This window comes from Heterodontus francisci, chromosome 15 (assembly GCF_036365525.1).
Source record: "Heterodontus francisci isolate sHetFra1 chromosome 15, sHetFra1.hap1, whole genome shotgun sequence".
Lineage (NCBI taxonomy): Eukaryota > Metazoa > Chordata > Chondrichthyes > Heterodontiformes > Heterodontidae > Heterodontus > Heterodontus francisci.
The window spans coordinates 74,646,206-74,666,483 of record NC_090385.1 but is presented as its reverse complement, the minus strand read 5'-3'; the positions used below and the strand labels follow the sequence as shown (position 1 = coordinate 74,666,483).

At 43.1% G+C, this 20,278-nt stretch overlaps 1 protein-coding gene across 4 annotated transcripts in view; it reads right to left on the bottom strand.

Moving 5' to 3' along the window:
* Positions 1–20,278, bottom strand: part of diaph2 (diaphanous-related formin 2) — a 967,621-nt gene that overhangs the window by 787,806 nt on the left and 159,537 nt on the right. For 3 of the 4 annotated variants that reach the window (XM_068047702.1, XM_068047699.1, XM_068047701.1), the window contains one exon: positions 16,962–16,982. The exons of the other annotated variant lie outside the window; for it this stretch is intronic. In XM_068047702.1, coding sequence (XP_067903803.1) covers positions 16,962–16,982 — 21 coding nt within the window. The remainder of the gene's footprint in view (positions 1–16,961; positions 16,983–20,278) is intronic. 4 annotated transcript variants of the gene reach the window in all.

Sequence of the window (20,278 nt, the reverse complement as noted above, 5' to 3'; positions counted from 1 at the left end):
TGGGAAATCTACTCTCCAAGGCATTGAGAGTTCATAGCAGACCCCAGCTGCCTATTCTGATTATTTCATTCGTTGTAAAGGGTCAATGGCACTTCTCAAAGAAAAGCAGGGAGTACACCCAATTATTCTGGCCAACTTTTCTCCCTCAATCAATGAGACCAAGAACAGATTTAACAGGTCCTTCAACCCCTGACTGACTTTAAGATTTGGTGGACAACAATTAGGTCAACTGAAAGAAATTCACTGGCCCAGATTTTGCAGTTCTAACAGTAAAGCCATCAGCATTTGCTTTTGTTGCTCTGTGAATCTGATAGCAACTTCTAGTTTCTACATATGGTCATGAAAATCCTACATGCCAAATGGGAAATATTAATTTCATCAGTTGGAATCTTGCCTTAGACTTTTACTGGAAATTCTTACAATTAAATCTTTTGAACAAATAAACTGGCATCCAAGGTGGCCACTGCAATTTACATTTGAAACACCAAAAGATTAGACTGGAGACAACACAACTGACTCAACCTAGCCAGAACAATGGGGTGCTCTCTGATTAAATTACCTGAAATGGCCTTATCAACATAGTTGTCAGGGGCTATCAACACCCATTGACTTTGAAACAGCCAACCTCCCACCAAGTGTGACTGGACAGCTTGAGGGGTACAGCGTTAAATCTCAGAGAAGATTCCGGAAGGACCTCATTAAAATCACAAAAAGGTTTTGGAACTGTCATGTGACTGCTTGTGCAGCTCTGGGGAGACTGTAAGCTTTGTCAGACAGAAAGTATAGTAAAAGAGAGTGAAAAGCCATCCACCCTCAAAGTAGCCCTCTCTCTCTCTAGTAAAGATCCAGAGAAGACCCAGCTGCAAATGGTAAAGCCTACAGACAACCACTGTGTACCTTCCTGCCCTGGACTAAATTTTGGTGGAGGCAGGATGGTGGCGAGAACGCTCCACCCCACCACCGTCATCCCACCCAATTTTATGCTCTCCCCACTTCCAAACCCACCAGTGGGAAAAACATAAAATTTCCCCCAAAAAATCTACAAGGGGACTTAGATAGGTTAAGTGAATGGGCAAAAATTTGGCAGATGGAGTATAACATGGGAAAATGTGAACTTGTCCATTTTGGCAGGAAGAATAGAAAAGCAGTATATTATTTGAATGGAGAAAGACTGCAGAACTCTACAGTACAGAGGGATCTGGGTGTCCTGGTACATGAATCACAAAACGTTGGCGTGCAGGTACAGCATGTGATTATGGAGGCAAATGGAATGTTGGTGTTTATTACAAGGGGAATTGAGTATAAAATTAGATGTGGCTATAGCTGTAAAGGGCCTTAGTTAGTCTGCATCTGGAGTACTGCGTACAGTTTTGCTCTCCTCACTTAAGAAAGGATATAATTCCATTAGAAGCAGTTCAGTGAAGGTTCATTCAACTGATTCCTGGGTTTGCTTACGAGGAAAGGTTCAGGAGGTTGGGAAAATACCCACTAAAGTTTAGAAGAATGAGAGGTGATGTTCTTGAAACATAAGATCCCGAGGGGACTTGACAGGGCGGATGCAGAGAAGATGTTTCCCCTTGTGGGGAAGTCTAGAACTAAGGTACACAGTTTAAAAATTAGGGATCTCCCATTTAAGACTGAGATCAGGAGAAGTTTTTTCTCTCAGAGGGTCGTTAGTTTGTGGAAGTCTCTTTCCCAGAGAGCAGTGGAGGCTGAGTCATTGAGTATATTCAAGGCTGAGTTAGATAGATTTTTGGTCAACAAGGGAGTCAAGGGTTGTGGGGAGCAAACAGGAAAGTGGAGTTGAGGCCACAATCAGATCAGCCATGATCTGATCAAACAGCAGAGCAGGCCCCAGGGGCCGAATGGAGTCCTCCTGCTTCTAATTCTTGTGTTTCTCCTCTGCTCTTTCCCATATACTTTGTAGACTTTCTAAAACCCACTTACTGGTATGCATGCTTTAAAAAGGAGCAGCTCTTATATTTGTCTTGGGCAATTTGAGGTAGAATGAAATATTACACTCTGGAGGTGAACAGACTTAAAAAGTGAAGAACTATTATTGACCTTTAAGATATAGACGGTGCAGTGAGATTATTACTTTTCCTTATAATGTGAGGTGAAAAAAGCGGAGCACAAAATGCATACACATCTATGAGCACGGCACACAACTCCATTCCCAGTCATTCATGACCGTGGACTGAGTGTCTTCACTGGTCAATTTTCACTTGTTCACAGTTACACCACTGAATTTAAAATTGCCTGGTAGCTCTCCAAGTGAGGAAAGAAGAAACCAAATCAGACTCATCCAGTAAATTAAAGAACATTATGGACAATAACTATAATCAAGTCCTTAAAGAAGATCATTCTGCCACACCTTGGTCGAAAAAGAAAAACAGCGGCAGCAGAAAGATCCAAGTCACAAAATTTAGGGAAGCAGTGTGCAGCAGACAAAAGTATAATGGAGAGGTTGAAGTCAACTGGTTGCTTCAACTACCCTATATGTTTAAGTATCGGTTTTTAAATCTAGATCAAACAGGCTGGACGAAAAAGTTTCAGCTGAATTAAGCTCGAGCATTGTAACCCAGTTCCTCGTCAGCACATACCCACAAGAGAAAAATGTCGTAATCTGGCATCATACTGATAATCTCACTCAGAATTACAAGCTCTCTAGTGTAAAAAATGGAAATGCCATACCATCACTTCTGAGATTGATGCTGATGCACATAGTGGGACCAAGTAAAGGGATACTTGTTCTGCATGATAACTGATATGAGAATGCTTTATAATGCACTGGTTATCTGATATTCACCAGAAAGTTGTTTTAAAACATGGGAAGATGAGAAATGTCAAGGCCTAATTGGAGAAAGTACACTAGCTTTAGCTGCTCTACACTATAATGTTAAGAATTGATACAGTTTCATTAGAAATTAGCTACTAGGCTGAATAGGGCATATCCTGGTTGGAAAAGTCCTCTTTTTAAAAAAAAAGTCAAAGTAGTTTAAGGTCCAAAATGCACGAACCCACAACACATTTCAGGTAAAGGTCATTAGTTATTGAAAATTATCACTGCTTAAATGGTAAGAAATACATTTTATGAGCTGGATTTTATTCAGCCAGGAGGAGCAGGAGTGGAGGCATAGGTCGTCAAAAAATGGGGGTGGACGTGCATGCCTGAAAACCCAACATCAGTTCTGGATTTTGCCAGCAGCGGGAATGCTCCAAGGCAGCTTTGCTTCCCCGGCACGGCAGTTCTACAATTTTAATTTGTCAACAGCTAGTTCCAATGCATTTGCATTAAACTGATACAATTTTATAGGGGACTTTAAATTGAGTCAATGGTGCACGGGAATCACATGCCTTCAAATCCCCGGCCATTTAAAGTGGCGGCACCAGGGCGAGGTTGCAGTGATGCCATGGGAAGGCAACCATGGGCAGCATTGGATAAAGCAAAGGGGGCAGCGGAGGATACTGTCGGCCATGGTGCTAGTATCTCTGCACGGGTGCACTCACTCTTGGGTGGGCGCACACTCGAGTGCAAAGTCCAGTGGGCTCACTTTTATATTCTTTCATGGAATATGAGCGTTGCTGGCAAGTTCAGCATTTGCTGCCCATCCTTAACTGCTCTTCAGAAAGTGGTGGTGAGTCGCCTTCTTGAACTGCTGCAGTCTATCTGGTGTAGGTACACCCAAAGAAGGGAGTTCCAGGTTTTTCAACCAGCAACAGTGAAGAAACGGTAGCATAGGTCCAAGTCAGGATGATGTGCGACTAGGAGGAGAGGTTGCCAGTGGTGATGGTGTTCACTCTCTGGTGCTGGGCCCTCTGCACGGGTGGGATCACTCTCAGATGCAAGGATCGGTTGGGCACATTATCGGACTCTCTGCAAGAGTCTGCGCTGAAAGACTTTAACACTTATTCAGAAGGGAGCAGCAAGTCAAGTTTGTCTGTGCAAGGACAGTGCTTGGGAGGGGTAAAAATCAGCTGGCATGGATCTCATACACCCTGGCCAAAAAAAAGTCGGGGCAAGTCTGCCTCTGCTGGGCCTGGGGAGGCACGCCAGGATTTTACACTCTCCAGGTTTTTAATTGGCCTTGGGTGGGCCATCTGCCCCTCTGAAGCAGGAAGTCCTGCCTCCAAGAGCTGCAGGCCAATCAGCGTGCTGGCAGCTCTCAGTCTCAGCAGCGCTACCAGGAGCAGTGGCCACTGCTGAGACTGCAACCAGCTTCACAGCGCGAAGCATGCCGGGGCCTCACCAGGGACAATCGGCCGGGCTCCAGGGAGGCAAGGGTGGGGGCCCCGTGGGGCATCAGGAGGGCCCTCCCCCAACCCACAAGGAGACCGTCAGGTTTTACTTGGTGGCCTCCTGGAGGGCCTGAGCCAACCGCACCGCACTGGTATTGGCCACTTAAGGGCCTTGATTGACCTGGGCAGGTGGGCCATTTCTCGCCGTCGCCACCCCTTGCAAAATTGCTGCAGGGGCAGGAAGGCGTCTGGAACTGCACCCCACCCCCGCTCCTGCAGGGAGGCATAAAATTCCAGCCCCCGTCTTTGCGGACCCCCCTGTGCCACGCTGCAGAGACTCAGAGGGAGGGAGGTCCGAGATCCAGGTGAACTCGCCTCTGAAGCTCCAACAGGAGAGTGGCAGCAGCTGGCCAGAAAGTGTACCAGACTTACCTCAGCTACCTCCAAATATCTGAGCGGCAGTGTCAGCAAAGATTGCGGCTCTCTAGGGAGGCCATCACCAAATTATGCGCCATGCTGCAGGACGACCTGTGACCCATGGGCTTCAGTAGACACCCAATGCCCATGGCTCTGAAGATCACAGTGGCACTCAACTTCTACACGTCTGGCTCTTTCAAGGGATCCACCGGGTACATGTGTAGGGTCTCCCAAGCATCAAGGAAGTGACCCTTGCCTTGGTCAAGAGGGCCAGAAACTATTGCAGTACGGGACCGACCCTAACAGTCAGGCGGAGAGCTACCGGCTTCACAGCCATCGCTGGAATCCCCCAGGTGTAAAGTGCCATCGACTGCACGCACGTGGCCTTCAAGGCTCCAACGGACCAGCCAGTGGCCTTCAACAGGAAGGGTGTCCATTCCATCAACGTAGAACTGGTCTGCAACCACCAGAAGAGCATTCTGCAAGTATGTGTCCGCTTCCCAGGAAGAAGCCACAATGCCTATATATTTCAACAGTGCCAGGTGCCACAGCTTTTCAGGACCCCACTCGCCTTCAGGATTGGATTCTCGGGGACATGGGCTACCCAATGAAGACGTGGCTACTGACACCTGTGAGGAGCCCTTGCACTGCAGCAGAGGACAGGTGTAACACCTGCCACAGGTCTACCCGAGCGACCATCGAGCAGGCCATCTCAGAAGCTGAGAGTCTGGTGCCTGGAACGATCCAGTGGCGCCCTGCAGTATGCCCCAGCGCTGGTTTTGCATATTGTGATGGTCTGCTGTGCTCTGCAAAATCTAGCACAGCAAAGTGGGGAGGCCTTGCATGAAGAGGACATGATTGACTGCCAGTCCTCATCCAACGAGGAGGTTGTGGAGGAGACTAATGAGCAAGTACCACTGGATCTTGCCTCCCTTACACCAGAGGCTAAGGCCATTGAGAGATGAGCGAGGGAAGCACAGGACAATCTCATACATACCCGGTTCCTGCCACTATGATGGCCTCTCAAAGTGAACTTAATAAAGACTCACCTCACTGTATTCGCCTGGCACTTCCTTCATATCTCAATTTAGCACCCAGCTTCGCCACGCCCTCTGACCTGACATCTGAGGTGCTTACCAAACGCGGCCTGTGCCTACACTGGCAACCCTTTGAGGGAGCAAGAATAAAGGTTGCATCTCACAATTCAGCTATGAAAGCATGAGCCATTTCCAAAGAATCTGAAATCTATTTATTGCACCAATTGCAGAAATTTATGCAAAGCTGCAATTAATATACCCGTGAAGCCTCAAGTGCGTCTAGGTGTTCTTCTTTTTATGTTTTTGTGTGCTTCTACACAGAGCAACCCCTGTGCTCGCAGCTGAAGTACAGACAGGCTGCTGATTGAGCTGTTCCTTGGCCTGGGCTGGCTTTGGCAGAACAGAACACTTATGCTAGTGCCAGCCCCTCGTCCCCTGATGGGATCGCCTAAATGGCTCCTCTCCACATCCACTCTCAGGGGACGTAATGAAAGAGAGCTCTGAAAGGCCGCCCGTCGCCAAGATGCAGCCATGCATCTGCCAGGATATGGCAATGCCTAATCCCCTTGCCACCGCCGTTGCGGTCACTCCCTCCTCATCACACACTCCCTTCCGCGTAACCACATGCAAGCCCCTAAAAGGAGACAGTTAATGGAGAACTCACCTTGGCGCACCAAAGGAGGTCACTGACCTTCTTGCTGCCCTGGACCCAGTTCTGGGGGCGGTGAGCCCATGGCTGTTGACCTCCTCAGCTATCTACATCCAAGCTTGCTTGATCAGGAAGGAGGATCTCTTCTTCCCATCGCTTGGAAAGACGAGCGCCTTTCCCTTGCATCCTGGAGCAGAATCTCCAGGGAGGCATCGCTAAACCGTGGGGTTGTCTCAGACATGGTCTCAGCTGGCTTCCACTCCACCCGGACAGTCTGCAGTCCTGGTACAGGGAGGTGCAGGAATCACAGTTGTGGTGGGGGGGGGGGCAGGGGACAGTCCAGCAGCAGCAATGGTAAAGGGGAGGTCCAGGAGTTCTAACAGCAGCAGCAGCAGTGGTGGAGGGGGTCCAGCAGCAGTGGTGGAGGGGGTCCAGCAGCACCCCAGGTTCACTCCATCAGTGAAAGACAGCAGTAGAAGGAGGACTATCAGCGCTTTAAAGACTGTGCCAGCACCTGCGTTCTAGTCAGCTAACGCTGCAATAGGACAGGCCCCACGCCTTAAATATGTTAATTGGCCATCCGGCCCCTTGATCGCAGTCGGCTGGCTGCACACATGACATGCGGCGAAAGTACCCACTGCAAACATTAACTCTGGAAATTAAGATATGCTACAGGATTAATCGTTAAGAACAATTAAATATGAATTTTAAAATGTTTCAGCTTTAAGCTACTCAAATTCAATTCTACCAAATTCTCTGGACCTTGACATAGTTTTAAAGTACAAATCAATTAGGTCAATACTGTACACTGCAGAAATCAGTCCCCTTTACAGCCTATTAAAATAACTTTGTAGCCCTGTAGAAGAACATTAGAAGCAGCATTGATTTTTGCGAATGCTTTTTAAAGCAAAATATTCTTACCCAGTTTATTTTCTATAGAACAGAGTTTGGCAGCTGATTGGGTCCCTCTTATGCAAAACACACATTATACTTAGAAAATCAATGCTTCTGTTAAAAGCATAGTCTATGTACTAATTGCTGATCTCAGCCCTCCAGACATAAATATGTAATACAGTAAAAACCCTTCAACAAATAAATACTCAACCATGCACAGCATACATCCGCAAAGCAGCTAAACCTTTGTTGCATCTACAAGAAATATTTCCCCACTCCTACATACCAATCTGCATATGTAAAACATCGCACATGTGCCAAATGACTTTAGCTGGCAAATTTGCACATTAGTTTGAACTTCGTCACCTTCTCTTCACACTGAACAACTTGTTTTAAGCTGATCAAATACCTTGGCTCAACTAAAATATGATAAGAAAAGTTGCCAGTCACTGTAAACAAACCAACATTTAATTTTACAAAATGGTGCACTGATTTGCACATGTTCTCACTACAGCTAAATATGAATGGCAACTTTAGTTTAATTTTGTATGGTATCTTCATCACTCATAAATCTGTTTACACTGCAAGTTAATTTACAGTTAGCAACTGAAACACAGAATTACATAAAAGTTACAAAACGGAAACAAGCCATTGAGCCCAACAAGTGTTAGTGTTCATCCACCACTTGAGTGCGAGTGCTAATTCCCAAGTATCACTCTATTCCCATATCCCTTCATGACTCTTTCCTTCAAATTACCTAACCTATCCATAAAGATAACATAGACTCCTCATAATTTTAAACATCACTATCAAATTACCCATTAATTTCCTCTGTTCTAGTGCAAACAACAACCGTTTAAGTCTTCCATCACATTTGTACTTCCTCACACCAGGCAGCATTCTAGCAAATCTGTGCTGTACTCTCTCCACGGCTTTTAGTGTGCATTGCACAAAGTATTTCAATTATGGCAATTAAAGTTGCATACAGATTCACCAATTACTTAAATATTATGTACTTCTTGCAAAAAAGTATCCCATTAGGGGCGGCACAGTGGTTAGCACCGCGGCCTCACAGCTCCAGGGACCCGGGTTCAATTCTGGGTACTGCCTGTGTGGAGTTTGCAAGTTCTCCCTGTGTCTGCCTGGGTTTCCTCCGGGTGCTCCGGTTTCTTCCCACAGCCAAAAGACTTGCAGGTTGATAGGTAAATTGGCCATTATAAATTGCCCCTAGTATAGGTAGGTGGTAGGGGAATATAGGGACGGATGTGGTAGGAATATGGGATTAGTGTAGGATTAGTATAAATGGGTGGTTGATGGTCAGCGCAGACTCGGTGGGCCGAAGGGCCTGTTTCAGTGCTGTATCTCTAAATAAAAAATAAATAAAAAAATAAATAATTAACTTTACACTCGAGATGCAGCTTTCAACGTCTTTCAACTTGAAGGCCCCCTCTGCTCTTCCATATCATACAGCTTCTTCAATTCAAAGAATAATTAGCAGCTGACACCAAATTCCACCTGCCACTTACTTGGCCATTCTGCCATTTGATCAATATTACTTTGGACTTCAGAATTATTCATAAGCTCCCTATTTCAGTATTCAGGTTGCCAATTGTGACAGGGACAAGAGAGAGGTGTGATCAGCATAAAGGAAGGCCAGGGCAAGCATTCCTGTTAGCTCATCGATAATCTTGAGTATTTCCAACACTTTTTGTTTTATTTCAGATTTCCAGCATCTGCAATATTTCACTTTGCCAACTAAATAATACCAATCTGAAGTCATGGGGTTTATTGAAAATCTGGCCTGCAGCACAATCTATTTTTGGAGCAGGGAGGGGGAGGAGAGCAAAGGATGAAGATACAGAATTATCATATCTAATCATTACTAATTAATATGTTATTGAAGTCAACTCTACTGGCATTACTCTGCCATGTAGCAAAAAATAAGTGAGGGACCAAACTGTATTATTTATTTTAGTTTTTAAGATGTTTGTTGCTAATTAGTTATGTATTTCAGATAGAGAGAATCAATGCATCCTTTCTTGTATGCCAGCTGCAGTGACAGATGTAATAGTGAGATCAGCAGTTTGTTAACACCCACGTTAAAAAGTCTAGATAGGGTGCTCATCTGTACTCAATTATAAAAACTGCTTGCTTGCAGTACTGGTCAAGTTACAATACTGGCAATAACAATCTAAATATAAAACTGCCCCACATTAAGAATTTTAACCTTCCTGTAACAAAACAAATATCAGCGTATACTCCATGTGCAACACGTTGATAAACTGATGTATGCTATTCCAATGTTCTCCAGGCCAGCTTATTTGGGACTGTAAGTTCCCATTTTTTGGGATGTCCATTTGTACAGGTTTCACTGTATTCACTACAGAATTATATACACAGAAACAAAGAACTTGCATTTATATTGCACCTTGCATAACTTCAGGATATCACAAAGCACATTGAGGTACTGATAAATAAAATGCTGAGAAATTAACTAAACAAAAAAAGTAATTTGCAGCATGCATGCAAAAATCGATGTAAAATAAACTACTGGCCCTTTTAACCTATAGTCTGTGGTTGCTTTCCATAAGAAAACAATCTTTGCTATTGTTTACAGGCAACATGTAAAATCATATAGCATCTCCTCATACACAGTTTAAACAAAAATGATTGGGGTACTGGGCAATGAATCAGGTAGCACAAAATGCCTTTGCCTGGAGGATAGGATTAAAATAAAACTCAGTCTAATGAGAATAATGTCTCCTGTCTCTGCTGATGGCAAGAACCTTATGTGAAAGGTTTAGAGTTCTAGAGTCATAGAGCGATAAAGCACCGAGGAAGGCCCTACGGCCCACTGAGTCTGTGCCGACCATCAACCACCCATTTATACTAATCCTATATTAATCCCATTTTTCCCTCTCACATCCCCACCTTCCCTCAATTCTCCTACCACCTACCTACATTATGGGCAATTTTTTTACAATGGCCAATTCACCTATCAACCCGCAAGTCTTTGGCATGTGGGAGGAAACCGGAGCAAACCCACAGTCACAGGGAGAACTTGCAAACTCCGCACAGGAAGTAGCCAGAACCGAACCCAGGTCGCTGGAGCTGTGAGGCTGTGGTGCTAGCCACTGCACTCTCAACTCATCACTGCAGGATGCAGGCCCTCTGCAAAAAATTACCTACCGATAGAAATTGGCAATTTCCCTCAGAAAAGTCATATAGATGACTTGTGTGAAAAATAGAAAAAACATTTTGCCAGCAAATCTATAATAAATAACATTTTCATCCCAAGACTGAGTGGTTTAGTATTTGCATATAGAGATACTATTTAAATCGAGATTCAATAACTGATGGGGTTCAGTAATCTTTATAAATGAAAATTAAAGCCAAACACAAAATTCAATAAAACTGCAAAGAACCAGGTTTTGAGGAACAAAGCAGTAAAGTGAGTTAGATACTGGATGAAACCTTCCATGTCTATTGCCCATAAGTATTTTGTGAATTAATTTGACCAGCTTTAACCCAATTCCTAGAGGCCACCGGCCATAGGACAATTCAGCACTAATCGGCAGCTTTACTTAGAAGAAATCAGAATTGCTGATAATGAAAATGGAGAAAAACCTCCTAACAATTCAGGGATTAAGGCACATTGTTGGGGCAAAATAAAAGGATGCTGCAGACAAACTTGCACACAACCTGGAGCACGTGATGCAAACAATGGACAACAGAGGTAGAAAAAGTGGTCCATCCCAATAGTTCAGTCTTTATTACAGAATTGAAAGAGCCATAGAACTAAGTTAGCATCTTCATCTACTGATTCATGTAGCAGCATTATACCCTAAGCCAATCTAATGAACAAATAAAATGTATCTAATATTCCATTAAGGCACTAGAATGGTGTAATGCCATCTGAAGCTTCATTTTAACTACCCCATATAAATATCTACAGCAGGACTGCAACAGTATTTGCAATAACTATTTTTCTCTTATAAAATCATGCTAAATTTAAACAGAAGCATGGAGTGTGGATTAAGGGTACTTGCAGGTTTAAACAAGCACGCAAGTTCTCGCATATGATTCTGGTGGCAGCCAAGGACATTAGGATTTCAACAAAACCAGAACAGCAGTAGATCAAAATTTACCATACGGTTTTCTACACCAGTTTGCAATATTACAGTTCTGTCAATTAGTCTATTAGTTTATGTGTCAGCCCCATGACCCTTCAAGGGTGGCCTCAGTATAAATATGGCACAAATTGGTTCCAAAGTACAGATCAAATTTATAACAGATCAACTGCAATTTTCTGGAATGGTATACATATTTTTTTACAATAAATGCGAACAAATTATTACACATTGCATTGTTCTACAAATGAAATGGTGTGCAAAGGGGATGCAGGCTTTGTTTGATTGAATAGGGTGAGAATTAGAGTGCTCCCCTTGAAGACACACAGGATTGAAGTTGTTTACAGTAAATGCCCCACGAGAATGAAATGGTTAAAAATGTCTGACTATCTTCAAAGCCTTCAAACACATGAAGGAACCATGAACTGCAAAAGTTATTTCACAGATGGTACAAGTAATTAAGATTTTTTAAGGAAATATTCTTACAAGAAATAAAACATCCCAAAACATATTACATAATAATTCAAACTGTAATCATGTCACTGCCATGCTTGTTACTGTGCAGACTTGCAGTTTGCTACTAACGAACCACACAAAATATAATGTATATGGCAGTCTCTTAAATCTTGGTCTTACTGCCAGTTTACATCATTGCAGTCGATCCACATACTCAATTTTTTTTTATTCATTCATGGGATGTTAGCATCACTGGTAAGGGCTGCATTTTTGTCCATTCCCAATTGCCCTTGAGATGGTTGTGTTGATCTGCCTTCTTGCACAGCTGCACTTCATGAGGTATACGTACACCTACAGTGCTGTTGGGGAGCGAGTTCCATAATTTTGACTCAGCAACAATGAAGCAGCAGCAATATAGTTCCAAGTCAGGACGGTGTGTGACTTGGAGAGGATCTTACAAGTGGTGGCATTCCAAGACGTCTGCTTCCCTTGTTCTTTGAGGTGGTACACGTCACAGGTTTGGAAGGGGCTCTCGAAGGAGCCTTGACAAGTTGCATCTTGTAGATGGTACTCACTGCTGCCACTATGTGCTGGTAGTGGAGGGAGTGAACGATTAAGCTGGTGGATGGTATTGATCAAGTGGGCTGCTTTGTCCAAGATGCTGTCAAGCTTCTTCAATGTTGTTGCAGCTGAACACATCCAGGCAAATGGACAGTATTCCATCACACTCTTGACTTGTGCCTTGTTGATATGCTGTGGGGAGTCATAAGATGTTGCTCAATACAGAATTCCCAGTCTCTGACTTGATCTTGTAGCCAGAATACTTATATGGCTAGTCCAGTTAGGTTTCCTGTCAACGGTAACCAAGATGTTGACAATGGAGGATTCAATGATGGTAGTGTCGTTGAACATTAAGGGAGATGGTTAGATTTTCTCTTGTTGGAAATGGTCATTGTCTGGCACTTGTGTGGTGCGAATGTTATTTGCCACTTATCAGCCCAAGCCAGAATGTTGTCCAGGTCTTGCTGCATGCGGGCACAGATGCCTTCAGTATCTGAGGAGTTACGAATGGTATTGAACAATCTGAACGTGCCCACTTTTGACCTTATGTTGAAGGGAGGGTCAGTGATGAAGCAGCTGAAGATGGCTGGGCCTAGGTCACTACCATGAGGAACTCCTGTAGCGCTATCCTTGGGCAGAGATAACTGGCCTCCAACATCCACAAAAATCATCCTTTGTGCTAGGTATGACGCCTGCCAATGGAGTGTTTTCCTTCTGATTCCAAGTGACTTAAGTTTTGTTAAGGCTCCTTAATGCCACAACCGGCCAAATGCTACCTCGAGGTCAAGGGCAGTCACTCTCAACTCACCTCTGGAATTCAGTTCTTTTGTCCATGTTTGGACCAAGGGTGTAATAAGGTCTGAAAGTGAGTGACCCTGGAGGTACCAGATGTTGCATGCACAGTTTCATTAGCACATCTAACTCAGTAAGGACAATGTTCCAAATATCTTACAACATTTTTGTCCAGTACACTGTAATTATGTGCAACTTTATTTGAAACATTGATTAAAACTTTAGAGTTCATGGAAAGTTACACACAATTGTTTATATGTTGTCAAAACATTGGTTTTGTTTGTATTTAAAGTATATCAATTATTTTATTACTTGAGTCCATAATGTAATTTTCTTTTATTCGTTTCATGGGATGTGAGCGGCGCTGGCAAGGCCAGCATTTATTGCTGATTCCTAATGGCTATTAAGCAAGTGGCAGTGAGCTGCCTTCTTGAACTGCTGCAGCCCATCTGGTGCGGGTACACCCACAGTGCATTTAGGGAGCAAGTTCCAGGATTTTGATCCAGCGACAGTGAATATTCCCAAGTCAGGATGGTATGTTACTTGCAGATGGTGGTGTTCCCATACGTCTGTTACCGTTATCTTTCTAGGTAGAAGAGGTTGCAGGTTTGGAAGATGCGGTCGAAGGAGGCGTGGTGAGTTGCTGCAGTGCATCTTGTATATGGTACACACTGCTACCACTGTGCATCAGTGGTGGAGAGAGTGAATGTTTAAGGTGGTGGATGAGGTGCTGATCAAATGGGCTGCTTTGTCCTGGATGGCTTTGTGTTTCTTGAGTGTTATTGGAGCCACAACCATCCAAGCAAGTAGAGAGTATTCCATCATACTCCTGAGTTGTGCCTTGTAGATGGTGGACAGGCTTTGGGGAGTCAGAAGGTGGGGTACTCGCCACAGAATTCCCAGTCTCTGACCTATTCTTGTAGCCACAGTATTTATGTTGCTACTCCAGTTCAATTACTTGTCAATGGCAACCCCCCAGGATGTTAGCAGTGTAAGATTCAGCGACGGGAACGTCGTTGAATGTCAAGAGGAGATAGATTCTCTCTTGTGGAGACAGTCATTGCCTGGCACTTGCGTGGCATGAATGTAACTTGCCACTTAACAGCCCAAGCCTGAATATTGTCCAGGTCTTGCTGCCAATGGGACGGACTGCTTCAGTATCTGAGGAGTTGCGAATGGTTCACTAAGGGGGAGCTTAAAAAAAATGGTGTGTTTAAAATTAAACCCTGTTACAGTAAGACCAGGTGAAGGCTGAGAAGGAACCCTAGACCCCTCTCTCACCTGGTCGTAACATAATAAATGGAGAGAAGCTAGGTCTATAAAGGTTCAATTCTATTATGGCAGATAATAGAACATCCTCTCATTCATTAAACCTCCATATATAGAAAGCATATTGATGAAGTGTAATGGCTAGTGGTGGAAGGAACTTGCTACTTCAGGGCAGCTAGCATTAAAACAACACAAAAGTGCTCATCTAGAATGGTTGAAACAATACTTTTTTTTTTAAAAAACACATACTGCTCAAAGCCACGTCATGTTGCTGGATAAGAGAGACTGTAATCGCCTAGTATGAAAAGGTTGATCAGAAAAGCAGCAGCAGAAATCCAGTGGCTGACTTCATTGAGAGGGGAATCTGCTAGTTTAGCATTACTATGCTTTGTCTTATCCAAGTATAACTTTTATTGGTCAAACATGATATTGGTCTGGATTTTACTATAATAATGACAGAGAGGCTACCAGCTCGCCATTATCACAAGATAAATCTGACAGCAACTACAAATCCCCTGTCTCCTCCCCATCTCTGTAATCTCCTCCAGCCCTACAACCCGCTGAGGTATCTGTGTTCCTAATTCCAGCCTTTTGAGCATCCCCAATTTCAATCGCTCCACCATTGGTGACCATGCCTTCAGCTGCCTAGGCCCTAAGCCTCTCAGTCTCTCTACTTTGCTTTCGTCCTTAAAAGCTACCTCTTTGACCAAGCTTTTGGTCATCTGCTCTAATATTTCTTTGTGGCTTGGTATCATATTTTGTCTTATAATGATTCCGTGAAGCATCTTGGGACATTTTATTATGTTAAAGGTGCAATATAAATACATGTTATCATAAATAAAGATTAAATTAATTTTTAAAATACATATGTTTAATAGTCATGTTTAATTAGAAAGATCTGAACCTATATTTAAAGACATGGTGCATGATTATCTAACACTGACATGCATTCAAGAGCTACAAAAATGCTTTGAATGTTGACTCCAAGAAAATAGACACCACAGCAGCAGACATTCCAGGCTTTCCTGGGAGTAAAACAAGAATATATATTTCCATACTCAGAAAACTACCCTCTGTTTGGTATTGAGTTTATCTGAAGTCTGCCTCAAAGAAAAATATGCAAGCAAATGTTTACTTTACAAAACTTCTACCTTACCAACACTAAACCTAGTACCCATGCACATCAGCTAAGCTATACAAGCTTTTAAATGGGTCAGAAGATGGTGTATGCCAATTCAGCAAAGATTTGCCCAAAGTGAAATTCAATCTTGGGCAAAAACATGGCCACATATCAAACAAAATCATTGTTATCCCACCGACACTTACAAACAATAATTCTTCATGGTAAGATGAAAGCTAATTTGCCAGGAAACAAAATTAAATTCCAGATACAAAGGGAAGGACAAGCATGGAGAATCTGCTGTCAAACACAAGCAGCAAAACAATGAAGGTCACAGCATAGACTCCGCTTTATTGACAACACAGTAAAGATCACCTGCCTGCCCAAGGCTCAAATTTCTTAGTGTTCCAGATGATCATTACCTCCCTCCAAATTTCTTTTTCTCAACGCAACCTGGTAGGTTGACAAATGTCTCTTGGTATAAAGAGGCTGAATAAATGAGTGAAAACATATGGGTTTCTTCAAAGATGACAGTAGGTAGGTCTAAAAGGTTCTAAAGGAAGTCATGTCAAAGAAAAGACTCAAAATACTATTTTTGTAGCAGGTTCCAGTCACTTTTCAATTGCATCAATAGTAAACATTGATAAAAGTGCCATAGAAAACAAATGATGCGTTGACATAGCTGTATCATATTCTAGGTGCACTCCCATCTTTAAAACAGATGTAGAAATTGTTTACTCAAAAACACCAATTCCTTTGAATTGAAGTAGAATTCAACAGCTGTGAAGGCTCTTAATGAAAAAGTTTTGTGCAGTGCCAGTATTCTTCTTAGTCAAATAACTATGAATATTTGCTTATATAAAAACAAGAAATGCTGGAAATACTCAGCAGGTCTGGCAGCATCTGTGCAGAGAGAAGCAGAGTTAACGTTTCAGGTCAGAGACCCTTCTTCAGAACTAGCAAATATTAGAAATGTAAAAGGTTTTAAGCAAATAAAGCGGGAGTGGGGCAAGAGATAACAAAGTTGAAGGTGTTGATAGGACAGGGTCACAGAGAATAACTGACCAGAAGGTCATGGAACAAAGGCGAACGGAACGTTAATGGTGTGCTGAAAGACAAAACGTTAGTACAAGGAAGGTGTGAATGACTTTAAAGCACAGAGCACTCCAAGCACAAACATAAGAAGGGTCTCTGACCTGAAACATTAACTCTGCTTCTCTCTGCACAGATGCTGCCAGACCTGAGTATTTCCAGCATTTCTTGTTTTTATTTCAGATTTCCAGCATCTGCAGTATTTTGCTTTTATTTATATGAATATTTGGGTAAACCTTGACATATATACACTAAAACTCAATCTACTGCTACAAGAATAAATGAAACTAATCAGCAGTACTCACCGAGACTTTGCTTCCAGTTATCTGAATGCAGTGGTTAGTGCAGTACAAATTAATAGTGTTGGGAGAGACAAAACAAAAAAAAAAAATCAAAACAGCATCATTATTAGTGAGCTCAGCTTTACATCGGTTAATCATAATGCAGTTTAGTTACAGTATTAGTAATACATTTGTAGCTCTGACCAGCATAGATTTCCATACATAGGACTGAACAATGATTTTTACAAAAATATTTAAAATATCTGCAAGGATTTCAGCAGGTTTCACAGTAAAATGGTACCAATTTTCATAAATATGCAAGGTAAATTGTAATGCCATTTAAATTTTCCTCCTGGCACAAAGTAGGTAATTTATAGAGCCTAAATATCAAAAATGCGCATTTTGTGTGCACATTTTCGTATACCACATGCAGAATTCATATTGCTTTTCACTTCAACAAGAATTAGGCAACTGTGCACGACTATCATTTTCCTATAAAATATATTTTAAAATAATGCAACCACACCCAGAAACTGATTATATCAATAAGCTGCATCTTTTTCACAAATGTCACTTACCTTGCATTGTTTTAAGTTATCAACTGTTTTGCGTCCACTATCCCCAAAACTGAGTACCTCAAAACTAGCACGGCTCATTAGTATGGGCATGAAAGATCGAATGGGAAAATGCTGAACAGTGACTATGAAGCATTTCCCCAAACTGCCATTATCTTCAATTTTAGTGGCTTCTTCTGCCCTAACAAATAAAAACTGTAGTAATTTTTGCTTTATTGTTGCTAATTATGTAAATATTTTTTCTTATATAGTTGTTGATGAAATATGATTGCTGGTGCTGCAAGTTTACTATTGTTTCAGTTGTATTTACTGAAGATTTATTTTACATATAAGGTCAACTGCATTAGTTTATTCTTTTTGCTGTTCATCATTCCCAGTTTGACCCTACTGATATATGTTTGCTGCAAGCAACTCCTTTTAGTTAGTTTCAAGTATGCTGTATGCAGATTTTATATGTAACGTGCATGTCAAAAAAAGGTCTGAATTCAGTGAAAGTACACTTGCTGCCTGCAAATGTTTAGCAAACCTGGCCTAATATCTAGTGGCATTAATATCTTCTAATACAATATGAGACATTGCATATTATAACCATGTTTTTATTAGCAGTAAAACCACAATTTCCAAACTAAATCAGACTGGCAATACCTGTCTCAAGGAAATCGGGGCTATGTTGTATGCTCATACCTCTAATTGTTCACTGAGGTCTGGGATTGTCCCTATGGACTGGAGAGAGATCCCAAGTGGTGACTATGTTCTGAAAAAGCCAATTAGTCAAATCTGGAAATCTATTGGCCCATTAGTTTAGTTTCAGTATGAGGCAAGTGTAAAGTGCAACTAATTTAAAGGTAAGTCATGGCAGGAGAGCTCAGCCCCATGGTATGCTCCTCTTACACATGTGGGAAATCACGGATGCTTCTAGTGTCCCTGACAACCATGTGAGCAGGAAGTGTAATCATCTGCAGCTACTGACTACCCGCATTACGGAGCTAGAGCTGCGGGTGGATTCACTGTGGAGCATCCGTGATGCTGAGGACTCGTGGATAGCACGATTAGAGAGGTGGTCACACCGCAAGTAATGGCAGCACGGGCAGAAAAGGGATGGGTGACCACCAGGCGGAGTAGTAGGCGCAGGCAGATAGTACAGGAGCCCCCTGTGGCAGATCCCCCTCTCAAACAGATACACCACTTTGGATACTGTTGGGGGTGGGGGGGGGGGGGGGGGGGGGGAGGGGGAATGACCTCCCAGGGGAAAGCAGTAACAGCCAGGTCCGTGGCACCAAGGATGGCTCTGCTGCACAGCAGGGAAGAAAAAGGAGTGGAAGAGCTATAGTGATAGGGGATTCTCTCGTAAGGGATACAGATAGGCATTTCTGTGGCCGGAAACGTGACTCCAGGATGGTATGTTGCCTCCCTGGTGCTAGGGCCAAGGATGTCACGGAGCGGCTGCAGGACATTCTGAAGGGGGAGGGCGAGCAGCCAGAGGTTGTGGTACACATTGGTACCAACGACATAGGCAGAAAAAGGGATGAGGTCCTGCAACAAGAATTTAGGGAGCTGGGTAGCAGATTAAAAAGCAGGACCTCTAAGGTTGTAATCTCTGGATTACTCCCGGTGCCACGTGCTAGTGAGTTTAGAAATAGGAGGATAGAGCAGATTAATGCGTGGCTGAGGAGATGGTGCAGGAGGGAGGGCTTTAGTTTCCAGGATTACTGGGTCTGTTTCTGGCAAAGGTGGGACCTGTACAAGTTGGACAGGTTGCACCTGAACCAGAATGGGACAAGCATCCTTGCTGAGAGATTTGCTAGTTCTGTTGGGGTGGGGGGTTAAACTAATTTGGCAGAGGGATGGGATACAGAGCAATATAGAACAGAAAGTGAGTCTGCCTGGAAGGCAAAGCAAATATAGACCTGGTAAGGCACAAGGGAAAAATGCTAGGTTGGATTGCATCTATTTCAACACAAGGAGTCTTACTAGTAAGGCAAATGAATTGAGGGCATTGATTAGCACATGGGATTATGAAATTATTGCTATCACAGAGACATGGTTGAGGGAGGGACAGGACTGGCAGCTCAATATTCCAGGGTACAGAATCTTCAGGCGCGACAGGGGAGGGGGTAAAAGAGGAGGTGGCATTGCACTGTTGATCAAGGAGTCAATTACTGCAGTAAGGAGGGATGACATCTTAGAAGGTTCCTCAAATGAAGCCATTTGGGTAGAACTTATAAACATAAACTTGGCTGGGTGTCTACTACAGGCCTCCAGTCAGGAAGAGATAGAGGAGCAGATATGTAAGCAAATCTCAGAGGTGTGAAAATGATAGGGTAATAATAGTAGGGGATTTCAACTTCCCCAATATTAACTGGGATAGTCTTAGTGCAAAAGGTTTAAAAGGGTCAGAATTCTTAAAATGCATACAGGAGAGCTTTTTGAGCCAGTATGTAGTAAATCCTACAAGGGAAGGAGCGGTACTGGACCTAATCCTAGGGAATGAAGCAGGTCAAGTGGTAGAAGTGTCAGTGGGGGAGCATTTCGGGGATAATGACCATAACTCTGTAAGATTTAACATAGTTATGGAAAAGGACAAAGATGGACCAGAAATAAAGGTACTGAATTGGGGGAAGGCCGATTTCAATATGATAAAACAGGATCTGGCCCAAGTGGACTGGGAGCAGCTACCTGTCTACATCACATCAGTGGGAGTCAAAGAGGAAATAGTGAGAGCCCAGAGCCAACATGTACCCGTTAAGGTGAAGGGTAGGACTATCA